Source organism: Dysidea avara, chromosome 3 (assembly GCF_963678975.1).
Source record: "Dysidea avara chromosome 3, odDysAvar1.4, whole genome shotgun sequence".
NCBI lineage: Eukaryota > Metazoa > Porifera > Demospongiae > Dictyoceratida > Dysideidae > Dysidea > Dysidea avara.
The window spans coordinates 19,409,974-19,424,871 of record NC_089274.1 but is presented as its reverse complement, the minus strand read 5'-3'; the positions used below and the strand labels follow the sequence as shown (position 1 = coordinate 19,424,871).

General features: G+C 37.8%; 3 protein-coding genes across 3 annotated transcripts; 1 reads left to right on the top strand and 2 right to left on the bottom strand.

Moving 5' to 3' along the window:
• Positions 1-1,766: 1,766 nt before the first annotated feature.
• LOC136249971 (uncharacterized) lies at positions 1,767-8,933 on the bottom strand. The gene is made up of 7 exons (XM_066042107.1): positions 8,856-8,933; positions 8,178-8,792; positions 5,391-5,585; positions 4,985-5,092; positions 4,407-4,559; positions 3,656-3,778; positions 1,767-1,983 (listed from the first exon to the last, which is right to left on the bottom strand). The coding sequence occupies exons 2-7, from the start codon at positions 8,787-8,789 to the stop codon at positions 1,879-1,881; spliced, it is 1,296 nt and encodes a 431-aa protein (XP_065898179.1). The 5' UTR covers positions 8,790-8,792; positions 8,856-8,933; the 3' UTR covers positions 1,767-1,878.
• On the top strand, positions 8,909-11,648 carry LOC136249972 (uncharacterized). The gene is made up of 7 exons (XM_066042108.1): positions 8,909-9,511; positions 9,657-9,801; positions 10,036-10,111; positions 10,168-10,196; positions 10,515-10,667; positions 10,845-10,967; positions 11,281-11,648. The coding sequence occupies exons 1-7, from the start codon at positions 9,006-9,008 to the stop codon at positions 11,422-11,424; spliced, it is 1,176 nt and encodes a 391-aa protein (XP_065898180.1). The 5' UTR covers positions 8,909-9,005; the 3' UTR covers positions 11,425-11,648.
• LOC136249973 (ras-related protein Rab-32-like) lies at positions 11,564-14,801 on the bottom strand. Its single transcript, XM_066042109.1, has 7 exons — positions 14,246-14,801; positions 12,977-13,126; positions 12,535-12,610; positions 12,291-12,319; positions 12,093-12,245; positions 11,902-12,042; positions 11,564-11,846 (listed from the first exon to the last, which is right to left on the bottom strand). Exons 1-7 carry the CDS (start codon positions 14,675-14,677, stop codon positions 11,754-11,756), a joined length of 1,074 nt encoding a protein of 357 aa, XP_065898181.1. The 5' UTR covers positions 14,678-14,801; the 3' UTR covers positions 11,564-11,753.
• Positions 14,802-14,898: the final 97 nt, after the last annotated feature.

Here is a 14,898-nt window from a genome sequence, read left to right as displayed (position 1 = left end):
GTGGAAGCCTTGTTTTGTCAAATTCGGTCACATATCAAGATATGGAGCTGTTGTAACTCAATATACTGGAAATTGTATACGCTGTATGCCTGCTCTCAATCAAAACATGTTATGTATTTGTGCAACATTTAAAAAAAAAAATTTGTAGCAGCTGTGCAAGTCATAGCTACAGGCTATGAGAATGCTGACAATCTTAAGATTAGGTACTTGGCAATCAGCTGATTTGCCCAGGGATGTCTTTATTGACAATCAAGTGATAGCAAGTTGCTACAAAATACAGTTGTGTGCCCATACTTGTGCAGTAGCATTTCTAAGTTTGGTGTATTGTATTGGATGGCTTTGAGCCTCCAATCCTCCATTCCAATTAGTTATGGAAGAGGAAGACAGCTATGACATGCACTTGGCCCTGAATCTGCCAATGGTACGCTTAGTTGACCAGAATCTACTAGTTCATAAAATGCACAGCTTTCATACAATATTACGGTAATTCACAAAATGCACAAAAATTTATAAACTGTGCAAATTCACAAATTGCGCCTAACAATAGATTCACTCTGATTGTTGCAAGGATCAATGTGTTGTTTTATTGTTGTATTCAGAGTTGTTACACATTGCACTGCATTGTACTACCTGAAATTGCTCTCCCTGCTATTAAAAGCGAGATTAAAAGTGTATCAGCATCTTTGTAGGCTAGAAATTCCTGCCGGCAGCAACACTCAGAGAGGTATATTCTTGTATCAAATCTTCTGGTGTGGAGATCACCTTCAGTTTGTGTAGTATCCTGTGATACTTAAGGGGATTACAATTCTTTGAAAATAATTACAGGAGAACAAAATTTCCATGCAGCTTTTCCAACAAAATTTTCATGCCTTGAAATCTCTGGATCTTGTACAGGTTTTTAAAGAGTTACTGATCCCAGTTTTCAATGGAGTTCTTCAGTTATGCCAGGTAGCTATAGCATAGGTGCACAATAGGAGAAACTGATAATTCTGTTAGCAGACCTTGATTTGTGCAACGTTTAGTTGTCCAAAGTATATCAAGTATAGTAGCATAGAAATTAAAGGAAAATTACACCCTGGATTTCCAGAATTCATTGCAAGATAAGACATTATCTTTTGTATAGGCTTAGATGGCACTAAAATATAGAGTGAGTTGGTACAGAATTGTGCATGATTAAAAGCCAACAAGTGGATTATATACGACATGACCACAGCAGTGCAGTATAATACACTTCCAAGATTTGTGTGGTGGCAGTTAGTTACATGGTCAATACACACACTGCAAACTGTACGTTAATGACTTAAAAGACAGTATATTAATTTAATACAAATTGTTACTACTATTGTAAGCAATTAATAGGATGTAGATATCAGTTCAAAATCTTTTATCAAATTATCATGTTAAGAAATTCTACTTACAAACTACTGTTATACCAATACAAATAATCAACTGAGTGATCGAACACATAATAAGTACGTGCAGGTGTATTCACTAAAGTGCAAGTACCTACTTTCCCACCATATTGATAATCATGGTATATGGTTGAAGGTCATTCTCAATTACCCTTGCCCCCAAACCACACAAATCTTTGGGGGTGAACATGGTCATACAGATCGTGTTTAAACTGAAGGACATGTTATGCTATGTACAACAATGGTCTGTTGCTTGGTGATAAAAATGGTCACAACTTTATTTAACAAACTGCAGAATGAATGAATTCATAGGGGTGAGCTATTTGTGGAAAAAGAGTAAATATAATAGCTATATCCCCAATCTGTTATAGTATTATAATTTAAAAACAAATGAGGTGCACATTGCAAAATTACAATTGCACATGCTTACTGTATTTACAGAAATAACAATAAATACCATAAAATATTACAGTATAGTACAGCAACAGCCTGAAGTTCGGTCTAGGTCAGTGTCAGGAAACTGACTAGTCTGGTGACTGATTTTAGTGGAGTCAAGTTCAATGTTGGCAATCTGTGGGTGCAAATGACATGTTAAATACCAGCACAGTAAACCTCACTTAACGGCCACCTCTTTAGTAAGACTAGCTGCTTATAGTGACCTTATCAAGTAAGTGCCAAGCATTGCTAAGTTTAATTAATGGCCTCATTAATAAAACCACCTCATAAAGTGACCAATTAGACATGTTAAAGCGTAGCAACAGTGTTGATGAACCCACTTGCCAGCATAATGATTCCATGCAAAACAGCTGTAAAGAAAGGGTGCAGCCAGAGGAGGTTGGTCACGTGTCATAATCCTATGACGCGAAATTATGCAACCAAGCATTGTTCTATGTGTTATGGCTTGTTTAGCAGCTAGGAAAGTAGCGCGTTGTACTGAGAAGGTTTGTAATATCACTGGGACGCTCTGGTATGGATATACAATCCGTCCTTTAGAACATTAAGAGGTGTGAAGGTTGAATTAGTTCAACCCTTCCTCCGAGATCACGAGATGAATGATGACGCGTGACCAACCTCCTCTGAGGGGCAGCCTTGGTGAAAAGATTGTAAATCAAGATGGCAGCCAAGAAATGGCTTTAATGATGTCAATGAATTTCAATAACAGCCATTACTAGCACTCGGCTGCCCCTTTGATTTCACAACTTTTTTCACCCAGCCTTTTGAAGGCCACACCTTTTTTACGGCTTAACTTTTTTTGCATGGATTTCACTTCTTTTTATATTCTAAATACCCCAAACCCTGGTTTTGGGCTTGTTTTTATCAAATTTCCTCTTATCCACAGACACAATGACGATTACAAAGACAGAAGTTACACATCATACTGATGTATTGCAGATTTTATTTGACCATGTGCTATTTTTGAGGTCTTCTAATAGAACACACAAAGAATGTCCATTATGAACTTCAGTGTTGTATAGAATTTTTGTAGAAAATAAGTAAGCCGAGCAGCTGACAATGACAGTTCACCAGTTAAGGGTTTGGGAGTTAGGTATGGAGGTCCCTGGTTTGAGCTTTTTTTGTCAACCCTTTTCCTACTCAGTGACTGTTCCATTAGAGTATTTTACCGATGATTTTACATCACGTTGGTTTTTAAACCACAAAAGCTGGCGTGGCGCTTATAATTTCCAATCAAAAAGTGGCTGCGTGGAAAGGGTTTGGCCACACAAGAGGGTTTGAGCTATGGTGGATAACCTTTACATTGACCGATTAATCTGGTAGCTGTCCCTGCAAGCGTGACAAAAAATCGGTTTTCAAACCAAACTTGGTACATGATTTGTGCATTTGTGTTTTATACTGGTTTTTGTAATGTGTGCGAAAAGTAGAAGAAAATTAGTTCTCCAGAAAAATGCAAAAAAGAGAGAAAGAAACTAAGTCCAACTTTGAGGGTTTGTATTCCACACATTAAGTGATTTTGCTGAAATTTGGAAAGCGATGTGCTGAAGGTAGCCAGCAGCTATAATGCGAAAATCATGTGCTTTTGAGAGGGCCATGGAGCTATGTATGCATGAAAAATGCATTTCTCCCTGTCAATATACCCATGGTGTGACGTGCCGGTTTTCTTGGCCACACGACACACTACCATGTGTCTTGATAGATGGCACTGTTCCGTTTAGGACTATGCTTAACTAATGTCACTTCATGTGTGGGTGGCTGGGGGAAGGGGAAGAGACAATTTACAGACTTACTTGTTTAATGAGGAATTCAAATGCCTCATCAACATTTTCACCAGTTTTAGCAGACACATAGAAACATTTTTGCATCCCCAACTGCTTACACACTGCAGATCCATCTAATTCACCAGCATCACTCTATCCATAAATGAACAAATAGTAGCTAATAATTATGCAATGTGTGCGGAGCTATAATTTGTGGAATCCTAGTACACAGGCCATTATCAAAATAGCTAAAATATGCAGTGTTATGATTCTTGTGTAGATCAACGACCCAAAGGAAAGATGTAATAATCATCAAGGCGGATGCCTTGGTGTCTATTAAATCTTTCCTTGGGGTTGGTTTATCCTCTGAAAGAAAATCTTAGCACCACATTTCTTAGGTCACGATTGCTATTAATTGATGAATGAAATTCATAGTCAATCCTTAACACTTGAGGATACGTTGACTTAACCCAACCCCAAACTATTAGAGTACAAAAGACTACTGATCATCCAACTGTTTATTCTTACCTTTCACATTACCTGAAATAGAGTATTATTATACGTATCAAAGCATGCCTTCTTTTCTATATGCTACTTGGGACATTTTCATCATCGTAGTGTGGCATTTAAGTAAAATATGTGAATAGATCAGCTAAAAACCTGACTAGTTTAGCTAACTAAGTGTAGTTCTGTATATAAATGAATGGGTTTCATTAATAGAAAGAATTCACTATGGGTTCAGATAACTCAGAGATTGGTTATTGTTGTACAAAGGACTAACCTTAGTTCCCACCATTATGGATGGAATAGGGTGGCCATTTTTTTGTGTCACAAGTGAGTTGAGTGCTCTTCTCCATTGCTCGAGGTTGAAAAGGGAGTACTCATTTTTGACGTCATATACAAACACTGCACCCACTGCTTCTTTACAATATACCTGTAAATGAAACATGCACACTGTAACACACATGCACACTGTAACACACACGTGCACACTGTAACACACACATGTACACTGTAACACACACATGCACACTGTAACACACGTGCACACACAAACTGGATGGCACACTATAAACTATTGACTGCTTTATTAGAGTATAATAGAGTGTGGAAGTGCAAAGAACACACATGTACACTGTAACACACACGTGCACACTGTAACACACGTGCACACACAAACTGGATGGCACACTATAAACTGTTGACTGCTTTATTAGAGTATAACAGAGTGTGGAAGTGCAAAGACTCCAAACCCCTTTAGATATGGGCCTGCACAGGTGTGTATGTATATGCATACATTACATAGAAAACACAAACACACACACAAACACACACACACACACACATGTACACACTTACTGGCAATAGAGCACGTTGGGCTAATAAGACACCAGCAATATCCCATAACTGAAGTATGTAATCTCTACCATTGAATGAAAATGTGCGCAAGTTAGTGTCCATACCTGCCTGAGGCTGAGAGCTAAGGGTTGTGTATCTGATTAGTACTCAAGATGTTATGTATTATAGATAATCAGGCTAAAATATTTCCTGACCTTATGAAGTGACCATTGCTTTGTCACCCAAACACTTTTGTCTGAATAACGAGAAAACCAGTAACATTTTTTTTCCAAATGGTACAACTTGACAGCCCAGCACCTGACTATGTAAAATTAACGTGAAAAAGTTGCAATTTGAATTAATGGGGACTAATGATTCATTAATCTGAAAACAAACATAACAGACATTAGTCTAGTCAAAAGGATACAGTTGGCTTCAGGTTAGGATCAAACTGATGATAAATGTAACGGTGTATCAATGAAGACTTTCCCACCTTGACGTCACCCATGAGGACGATCTTGAGGTAAGTGTTTGTCGTCCCATAAGATATTACCTGACCAGATGACGTCAAATTTGATGAGGTCGTCTTGTGTCTCTGTGAGTGAGACCTGCTTGTTCTCCCCTGTTAATGACAAAGGATATGGCACAGTGCAGTGAAACTTGCCTGCCCAGGATATTCTAACCATATTACACAGTGACTCAATCAGACAGGTCACTTTGTACACAAGTGACACACATTTGGGTGTTGTCATGTAGAAAGGTGACCTTTATTAAGCAGGTGGATCCATAAGGCAGGTCATTTATACCATTTTTCACTCCAGTGCCTAACTGGTAAAGTTGATTGTTGTGCTATTTCTAAAATACCAGGTGCACAAATTATACTATATGCTAAATTATCAACGATGTATAAAATTTAGTTTAGAAAATTTATGCATAATTTCCTTTGATGTCTAGAGGCTTAATGAGGGTACTAAATCCAATAGAAACCTGTGGTCTAGCTCGTGGTGGTTTACTACATTGATCAAACAAAAATTTGGCCAAATACACAATAGCCTTACTGTTAGCTTACTTTCTGGACAAGGCACACATCATTTGGGCCAATGCACTAGTGCCACAAGTTGTGGTGCTGACACTATCAACTTGAAGAGTGGATCTTGATACCAACAGCCACAGTTTGCTACTTTCTTTCACTCTTTCTGTACTTGCTTCGCTCAGAGAAAAGTTTCTAAACTACTTACTGACACACCACTTCAGTATAGCTACACCACCCTTATTAACTAAGTTATAAGCCGACAAGGTTTCTACATGATTTAGCACCCCGATGACAATTGTAATATGAAGTATTTCATTATTTTGCAATCCATTAATTATTTTGCTATGCAAGCGTAACTAAAACAAACCACATACTGCATATGGTAAAACTTGTGAGAGGGAAAACATTCACATAAATGAATATGTATCCAACCACAATACAAGTTTTCCTAAACTTAAATCCGATGAAATATTTTATGTTGATTAATAGATACGCACTGGAAAAGGAGAGGGAAGCATTGGGTTCTTGTATACATGGTTACCATGTTTATCAAGACATTTGGACTTTTGTCATTGGTGAAGAGTTTACTTACATTTGAAAGAAGTAGGGAATGTGCAATGTGGCTGTGAAGACCCGAGCACCGTAAATTGTGATCAAAGCAAGTTATGGAAGCACCTGCTGACTGCATCGTGCAAGGCCAGTATTTCCAATGACATCATGTTAGAAGTCAGTGGAACTAACAGTATTACCATAATCAATATAATTTCAGTTGCGTACAATTAAATGATTGATTAATACTCTATATTAGTAATACCAGCTGTTTTGAAACCATTCCGAATGATATACTTTTTATTGCAAAAATTTTATTTTCACAAGTAGTAGCTTGCAGTAGTATTTAAATTTGCGATCTCATGATCTCTCGTGTCTACTCACTCCAGTAACCCTATGTGTAATTTTACCACCATAAAACTACACGTTCCGTCATGGTAAGTGCCAACTACTATTGAGCCTCTGCACAGTCCTTCCATTATCAATTGATCAATGGCTCTGGATCTATGGATTCCAATGTGTTATCAGTCTCACCACGTGCTTTGATATTACAGGAGGTGCTTAGCTAATAATATTTAAAGCCCAACTGCAAATGTTTTCTTGTGAATTGCAATATTTCTAAGCAACCACAAAACTGTGAATGTTTTCCTGCCAATTACAATATTTCTATGCAACCGTGAAAGTTCCCCGTTGAAAGTTTTGTCACATGCAGTATTATGCACAGAAGTATCTTCTGAACTGTTTGCATGGTTTGTCTATTAATAATCGTGTTTTCTTACTAGACAATGCCTCAAGGCTGTTCTTATATGCATGTGGGACATGCCCCTTTTAAATCAAAAGAATTTGCTATTCTGGGCAGTTTAGAAAGCCAAGTACGTTGTATGCCTGTAGAGCATTCACAAGGTCTTCAGAAATTCACATCACTCATATTTAAAACATGCACAAAGAAACCACAAAGCTTACCTGCCTAGAAGGTTAATACAGCCAGGCTCTATATAGCTTTCATTTCAGGCTACGTGTAGCATAAAAGATTTTAGTCACATGTGTATGGAAAGACAAACTTAGAAACATACACACACAAACGCACAACTTTCGAAGAAAAAAAAAGTTACGGGAAACCAAAGGCATGCCCACAACTGTCCTATGACTTAACAGTAACAAATTTACACACTACACTTTTACTGATTTAGTACACGGGAGAAGTGCTTCTTTTCAAACACATTCATCAGATTCATAATTCATCGGCACCTTATCATACTGTAGTGCAGTGATAAATTAAAGGCCAAATTCACTCTCTGCTAGTATAATCTGCCAAACATTAGTGATCCCATTGCACATAAGTGGTTTACATATCTATAATTATTTAAAACAAGTCTACGTAATACCACTGACACTGAAATGTGACACCATAAAGATGTAAGGATCTTTCAACAGGATGTTTCAAAGTCAGACATTTTACTGTGACTGAAATGATGTTTCCTTGACATAGGAACATAAGCAGTAGTCTAATGAGGCAAAAATTTCACCTTTGATTATGGTACCGAGACCACTTATGTGACACCCCCTTGACAAGTTTTGCATCCATACAATAAAAATGCAAATCTGTATACTGTGCACACATCAGTTACACACCTTCTTTTTCCTATAAGTGACCATGTGATCATCACTAGCTACTTGTTTTGTATCAGCCAATAATGGGGTTTGTTCATCAGCACTGGCATTATTGGTGGTGGATGGTGGTGTATGGCGAGGTGACGCATGGAGGGGTGACCCCAGAGCTGATACAAATCCTTCCTGTGTTGAAATGGGAGATGTTTCCCGTGACGTATCACTACTTGAAGAAATGTCCTCCAGTATGGCAGTACGTAGTTTCTCTCCTAATTCAACTTGCTCAGGGGCATCTGCAGAACTCTTGAGTGCCTCCACAAGCAAGTTAAATCCTTCAATTCCCATGGCTTTCACATGAGTTATCAAATATTCCTTTCTACTAGGAAGAGGACTAGATTTGTCTGTTAATATAGAGTAGGCTTCAGCTGAAATAGCTTTTATTTCATTCAAATACTGCGTGACTAGCTTTAAGTCAATTATTTCTATCAACAGATCATGAAAGGAGGTTAAAACGTTGTCCGCATAATCGTCAAGGTCTAAAGCAGGCCCGGACTCGCCACTCAACACAATACTGAGCAATCCATTACCAAGTACCTCTGACGTTTTCGTGTCGTCGTCGTCGCCATAGCTGGACATGTCCTGTAGCAACAGGTACACAATAAATGCATCAATTATTAATACAGTAAATTTTCTAAATCTTACTTTGGAGTCTCGCTTTGAAGAGTTTAATATATACCCTTCCCTGAAGAATCACGTGATATTGTTTCTTGTTTCAAGGAGGCGTAGCCACACATACTATTTTGCAGAACACGTGATGAGTAGATAATACGTGCACTGCATGGTTTGCCGACAATGTCATCTGAGGTACCATCGAGTCTGGAGAGAAGCAGAATAGCGAAGGGCAGAGATGATGCAGCCAGAAAAACCTTACAAACGAACTTCACGTCTCTGGTAGCTAAAATCAACGTCACCACAACAAGACGAGTCTTGTATGAGAACAGAGCAATCGACGCGGAGTTCTTTAGTAAACTGACTGAATCTAACAAGACAGAGAACGAAAGGAGCGAAACCTTATTGACTTATTTGATAAGTAAAGGCGACGAGGGGTACAGACAGCTAGTGGTGGCACTGAGGCAATGCGGAGTAGAAGACCAGGGACAAGCAAATCTTGCGGAAATTCTAGAGCAGTGTTACATGGAAGTAGAAGTAACTGATGAGCGTAGTTTATCTGATTATAACAGAAGTGAAGAAAGTTCTTTAAGACATTTTCATTCAGAGCGTTCAAGTTGTCTCAGTATAAACCACTCCCCTTCAAACAGTCGAGAAACAAGTGGCTTCATATCAGCTAGCAATGAGCAGTGAGTTATCAACACCTTGATATAATCACACAAGTTTTACGCTAGAAAATTTAAAATGATCATGTTTTTTTATTTCAGTTATCCTAGCTTGTTGTATTGATCCCATGACGTTGTCACCATGCAATTTGCTCTTATGTTGCTGTAGGATGTGCTCTACAGAGCCAGCCATTATAGTCAAAAAGAACTGCCGAGCAATCAAAATACTGGTACTAGGTAATAAGGGTGTTGGTAAAACTAGTCTGATATTGAAGTATGCTGTAAATGATTTTGACATCCATAACAAGCCTACAGTAAGCTGCTATATGTCACATAATTACCAAATTACAAAAATATTTAATAAATTACACTAAATTACAATGTTCACTAATTATCTAGCTAAATTAATCATATCATTTATATACCAGTGTTCATATGCATAGTTTGTGTGTGTGTGTGTGTGTGTGTGTGTGTGTGTGTGTGTGTGTGTGTGTGTGTGTGTGTGTGTGTGTGTGTGTTACAGTATGTATTATGTAGCTTTTATTTAGATTGTAATGGACGTGGTCTCAAGTGTCATCAATTTCAGGGGTAAGGATTTTGTCATCAATTTCTGGGACCCAGCTGGTAAGCAGTAAGTGTTAATCACCAAATATGGTATATTATTTTGTTGGTATATTTAGGACAATCCAGACCCAATACACTCACCAGGGTAAGGAATGCCACAGCAACTTCCTCGGTAATACCCACCTATTCAACTAGAATTCACCACACAAAATCATGTGATGTGGTTTGGGATTTTATAACATCTGTTGTCCTTGTGGTTATAGTAGTATTTATTGTGTGTTGTGATCTCACTAATATCTCAGTTCTTTGGATGGCCCATGGGACCAATAAACTATGTTTTGACATCGTCACTATATTGAGGGGTCTTGTTGATGGGATCATGAAGTACCATAACTATGTTTGGGACCTACTTGACATGACAACTATAATGAGATGGCCACTTCACTATGTGGTCTTGCTATAGAGGTATTTCCAAGGAGCTCATGGGGCACTGCTGGTATATGACTGCACAAGATCAGATACACTGGACAGTATTATAAACTGGAAAACTGAACTGGATGAACGAGTTTACAAGAGAGATGGTGATGCTTTACCTACTGTCCTTGTGGGTACTAAGGTATGTGTTGTATCAAGAATTGCGTTAACTCTTTATCCATTCTGTTGGATGGAATTACACTGAAGTATTTTATTACACCAGCTAGGGGAGAGTATTTGGTTACTACCCTTCCCATTATATACTCTTGATTCAAGTCTAAAGGTTTACACGTATCAGATAATGTGATATATTATGTAGTGTGATTTGGAAAGGTTGGATGGATCATCGATGTGTAGAGAGTGTGATTTCCTCAACCATTATCTCACTTCTGCTAAAACTGCTGAAAATGTTAAACAGTCCGTGGATTACTTGTTAACACAGGTGAGTCTTGTCCTTAACTAGTGAGTGGTGTATTATATAATTATTTGACAACATTCTGTCTTGTAAACCATTGTTCAGCCATACAGAATTCTTTTATGGGACAATTTTTATTATCTTCAAACTCATACTTAGCAATTTCCTGTGTTTGTCCCCATTTTGCTAAAATTTTAATGTGTGGAAAGTTTGAACAAATGTACCCTAATACCATATTATGGATGAAAAAAATTACATAATATTGTACAGGGTATACAGTGTATGTGATACCTCATGTACTTTGTAGTGTTATGAATTAAATTTGTCATATTACTCACAGATACTACATGACACTAGTTCACTACAAGATAGTCATTATAATGACACCAAGCCTGTCACCATTACAATCGGTGACTCAAGCACAGAGTGTATCAGTCTACATGGTCACGGGAACAACCCTCGTACAAGAAACAAATGTTGTTGAACTCAAAGAGGTTTACCCTATCTGTGATGAATGTATAGTGAAATCTTGGAAAGGTGTTCAAGAGAGACGGATCCACACTCAAATTATGTGGGATATATTTTTCATGATCAGAACAATTTTTATCTTTTGTAAAAATTAATTTATTGTAAATATTACAAGTTCATCAATTTTTCATCATAAAGATGTACAAACAGACATACACAACAATAATATACAAAAACATTTCAATTTAAAAATAATTTACTGAAATGTGCATGTATAAAAAACATAAAATCGTGGAATCATCGGTAGAGAGGACAACATACTTGTGACATATTAATGACAACAGACTAACAGCATTTATTATTGGGTTCATTACGAGGTCGAGCCACATGTTCAACATGGGGTATATAATAAGTGTCTTGTGGACCTAACTCAGCTATCTGTTAAAAGAAATAAGGTATAGTTTTGCCCTGTATACATCACATCATAGCTTACCTTACTAATGAGGAACTCGACTGATTTATCTACATTGTATGAAGACTTTACTGAAACTTGAAAAAATGCACTAAATCCATGTTCATTACAAAATGATGCACCATCGGGTAATGGTGTTTTAGTATTAGGTAAATTATCACACTATTAACATTAAATCATAATAAGGAGCACACTGTTATGAGTATACTCACCTTGTTTCCTATAAGGATTGCGGGTATACAATCACCATTCTTTAAGACAATGTTCCTATCCAAATGTCGCTTCCATTCTAGAGCACTTTCTAAAGATCTTGTATCAGTCACATCATAGATGACCAGTGCTCCATTTGTATTACGCCAGTATTGCTGTATTGTAGTATGTCAGTGAGATGATCACATTGGACGACTTACCGCAACTATCGAATCACATTTGTTACGTCCTGGAATGGAGAGTAGGCAATAATGGTGGCATAAGAACAGACAAGGTGGGCTACATTTGATTTTCTTAAATTTGGTAGCACGTTTAAAGTTACACTAAAATACTAAATCTCTACATGTTTTAAATTGTTTACGGTGGTGTGCTATCCTTTGTTCAACTACTGTAGAGCTTCAGGTTTTCCTACCAGTGTAAACAATACACCCAAGTCCTCCTCACCAGGGGTATCGTGAAATTCTAACATGTACTCAGTTCCTTCATGTGTGTAGCTTCTGCTGCTGAACTCAATAACAGGCTGACAGCTCCAGGTCAAGGAGAAATAACTACAAACAATTATTACTGTGTAGTGGCAGGGTAGTGTACATGTGTAATAATTAAGGATTCAGTGAATAAGACCAATTTCCATATAGCTAGCTTCCTTTACATGAACACATATTACTTTCATTTGAGCTAAATGGTATTCTCCCTTATAACAGTTCTGTCAGGCATTAACAGGAAAGCTTGGAAACTTTGACCAATAAACAAAGCTTACCAATTAAACAGTATCACGGATCAGCTACTGCCAAGTGCCAACAACTTACTAGCAGCACATTTATTAAAATTTCCCCCAAAGTAAAGACAACAACACGCAAATTCTCTATAATGATACACAAGAGGATACAGATGGATGTTTGAAGATGTCAAAATCATCTTTAGTGTAGCGTAGCATGAAGGAGGTCTTCCCACAACCCGCAGGTCCAATGACGATGATCTTGACATGAACAACCTGCTTCCTGGGAGGCCTTCTGGAAGCAGGTATTTCTACTACTCCCTGTATACCATAAAACATGTGTGAATTACACAGTATATGCCCTATAATGCCTACTTTGTATTTACTGAAAATGAATGGCCAAGATGTTGTGTCCGTACACACAGCACAATGTTATTGGCAAGAAAGTTAGGAAGATGCTACAACATTATGATAAGTTTTCCACAGATATCCACACTTCTAGTCTGATTTTATAATGTACTTGGCACATCATTAAATCACATGTAATTAAATGTGCATTATTTGCAGTCACTGTATACAAACACACACTACAAACACTACACATCATGGAACTCTATGTACATTCCAATACGGCTACGTGATGGGCATGTAGCGGTTGTGTCCAAGGAGGGGTGAATGCTATGAAAGCAGTTCACCTCTGTAGTCAAAAGACCAGCACTCGACCAAAATTAACTGTCTATACAGTAACTGGAACTGACTATGACCAAGCTAGCTAGCATAGCATCTGGGAAGTTAATACAGGACTAATGTGAGTGAAGTTTCTTGCTCAACAGAAACTGGGTATTAGCAGGAAGATGATCGGATCTGTAATCTTGTGATAACTAGGTCAATGTTTTAACCATTTGGCTATGCTACCTAACACACCACACACAACACCCCATACTACACATACACAAGCACACACACTACACAAGCGTGTGCATGCACACACACGTTCACACATACACTACGGAACAATGTATGCACACACAAAGATTCAGCATACAATTAGCTAAACTGTATGAGGTGGCAAATTTCAATGTTAAACCACCCCACCTTTCTATATTATATGCAAAGTGGAATTTCCCAACTAACTCCAGATAAATAGCATGTTCTAAAATGATATCGAGCTCCATTGTGAGGATGAATTACAACAACAAAGGTGCACGAGATCAAACAATAAACAGTACACAGTGCAAACCGAAAAACAACTGTTTGAATGTACGACACTATTGCAAAGCTATTAATGTTGTAAACTTGCATATATAGGTTGTATGCATACAGGCAACAATCTTAAATGCTGCTTGACCCTATATAATTGCCTGCATCATTCTATGCAATGTGGATGTATGCTCTTATCAGGAACCCTCTTATCATTCATTCGCCAACATCAAATCTTACCACATGTATGGGGAACTGTTCTGAGGCTTGATGTTGTCTGGCTGTGCCATCAGTAGAATTACTACTAGGCATTGAAGTTGTTGAACAACTGGACCCAGGTGGGTCTTCGTGAAATTTTTGATATTTCTGTTCTAACGTAGCTGCCAACTGGACTTGAGTAGAGTCGCTGGTACATTTTCTTAACGCATAGATAAGGGCCAGCAACCCCGGCTCGCCTTGACGGCTAAGATATTGCAACAACTCTTGTAATTTTGCTCTTCTCTCCAGTGCCACGTTCATCAGTTTTTCCTGAATGTTGTCATCCAACACTTCATCCGTATACAACTGTATCTTTAGTTCATCAAGGTTCAGTACATCTAGTAGGTTCCTGTGTTGTCTGGCTAGAAACCTTCTCGCTTCCTTGTCGTTCACCGAAACACCAATCTCAGTCATCACGTGTTAATAGCAGTACAATTTCATTGCCACTAGAGAGAAATCAGCAGAAATCTAATAAACTCTAAACATATGTAAATTTATAATTCCGCAACTTCCGCATATTTTTTATAACTTCCGCAACATCCACATAGGGTTTTTCCCTATACAAGTCACATGTGCCGTTATACTGCAAAGCAACAGTGCATTAGATACAATATATACATAAATTATTATAATTA

Bases quoted from the DNA above. Each gene is read 5' to 3' on its own strand.
- LOC136249971 (XM_066042107.1), bottom strand. From the start codon at position 8,789: ATGTCCAGCTATGGCGACGACGACGACACGAAAACGTCAGAGGTACTT. The intron at 5,093-5,390 runs GTATCCTTTTGA...TCTCAGCCTCAG, and splicing joins ATCCTAACCTGAAGCCAACT to GCAGGTATGGACACTAACTT. The intron at 4,560-4,984 runs GTAAGTGTGTAC...TTTCATTTACAG, and splicing joins CCCAACGTGCTCTATTGCCA to GTATATTGTAAAGAAGCAGT.
- LOC136249972 (XM_066042108.1), top strand. From the start codon at position 9,006: ATGTCATCTGAGGTACCATCGAGTCTGGAGAGAAGCAGAATAGCGAAG. The intron at 9,512-9,656 runs GTGAGTTATCAA...ATGTTGCTGTAG, and splicing joins ATATCAGCTAGCAATGAGCA to GATGTGCTCTACAGAGCCAG. The intron at 10,668-10,844 runs GTATGTGTTGTA...TATATTATGTAG, and splicing joins CTGTCCTTGTGGGTACTAAG to TGTGATTTGGAAAGGTTGGA.
- LOC136249973 (XM_066042109.1), bottom strand. From the start codon at position 14,677: ATGACTGAGATTGGTGTTTCGGTGAACGACAAGGAAGCGAGAAGGTTT. The intron at 12,246-12,290 runs GTAAGTCGTCCA...ACTACAATACAG, and splicing joins AATGTGATTCGATAGTTGCG to CAATACTGGCGTAATACAAA. The intron at 12,043-12,092 runs GTGAGTATACTC...TAATGTTAATAG, and splicing joins CAATCCTTATAGGAAACAAG to TGTGATAATTTACCTAATAC.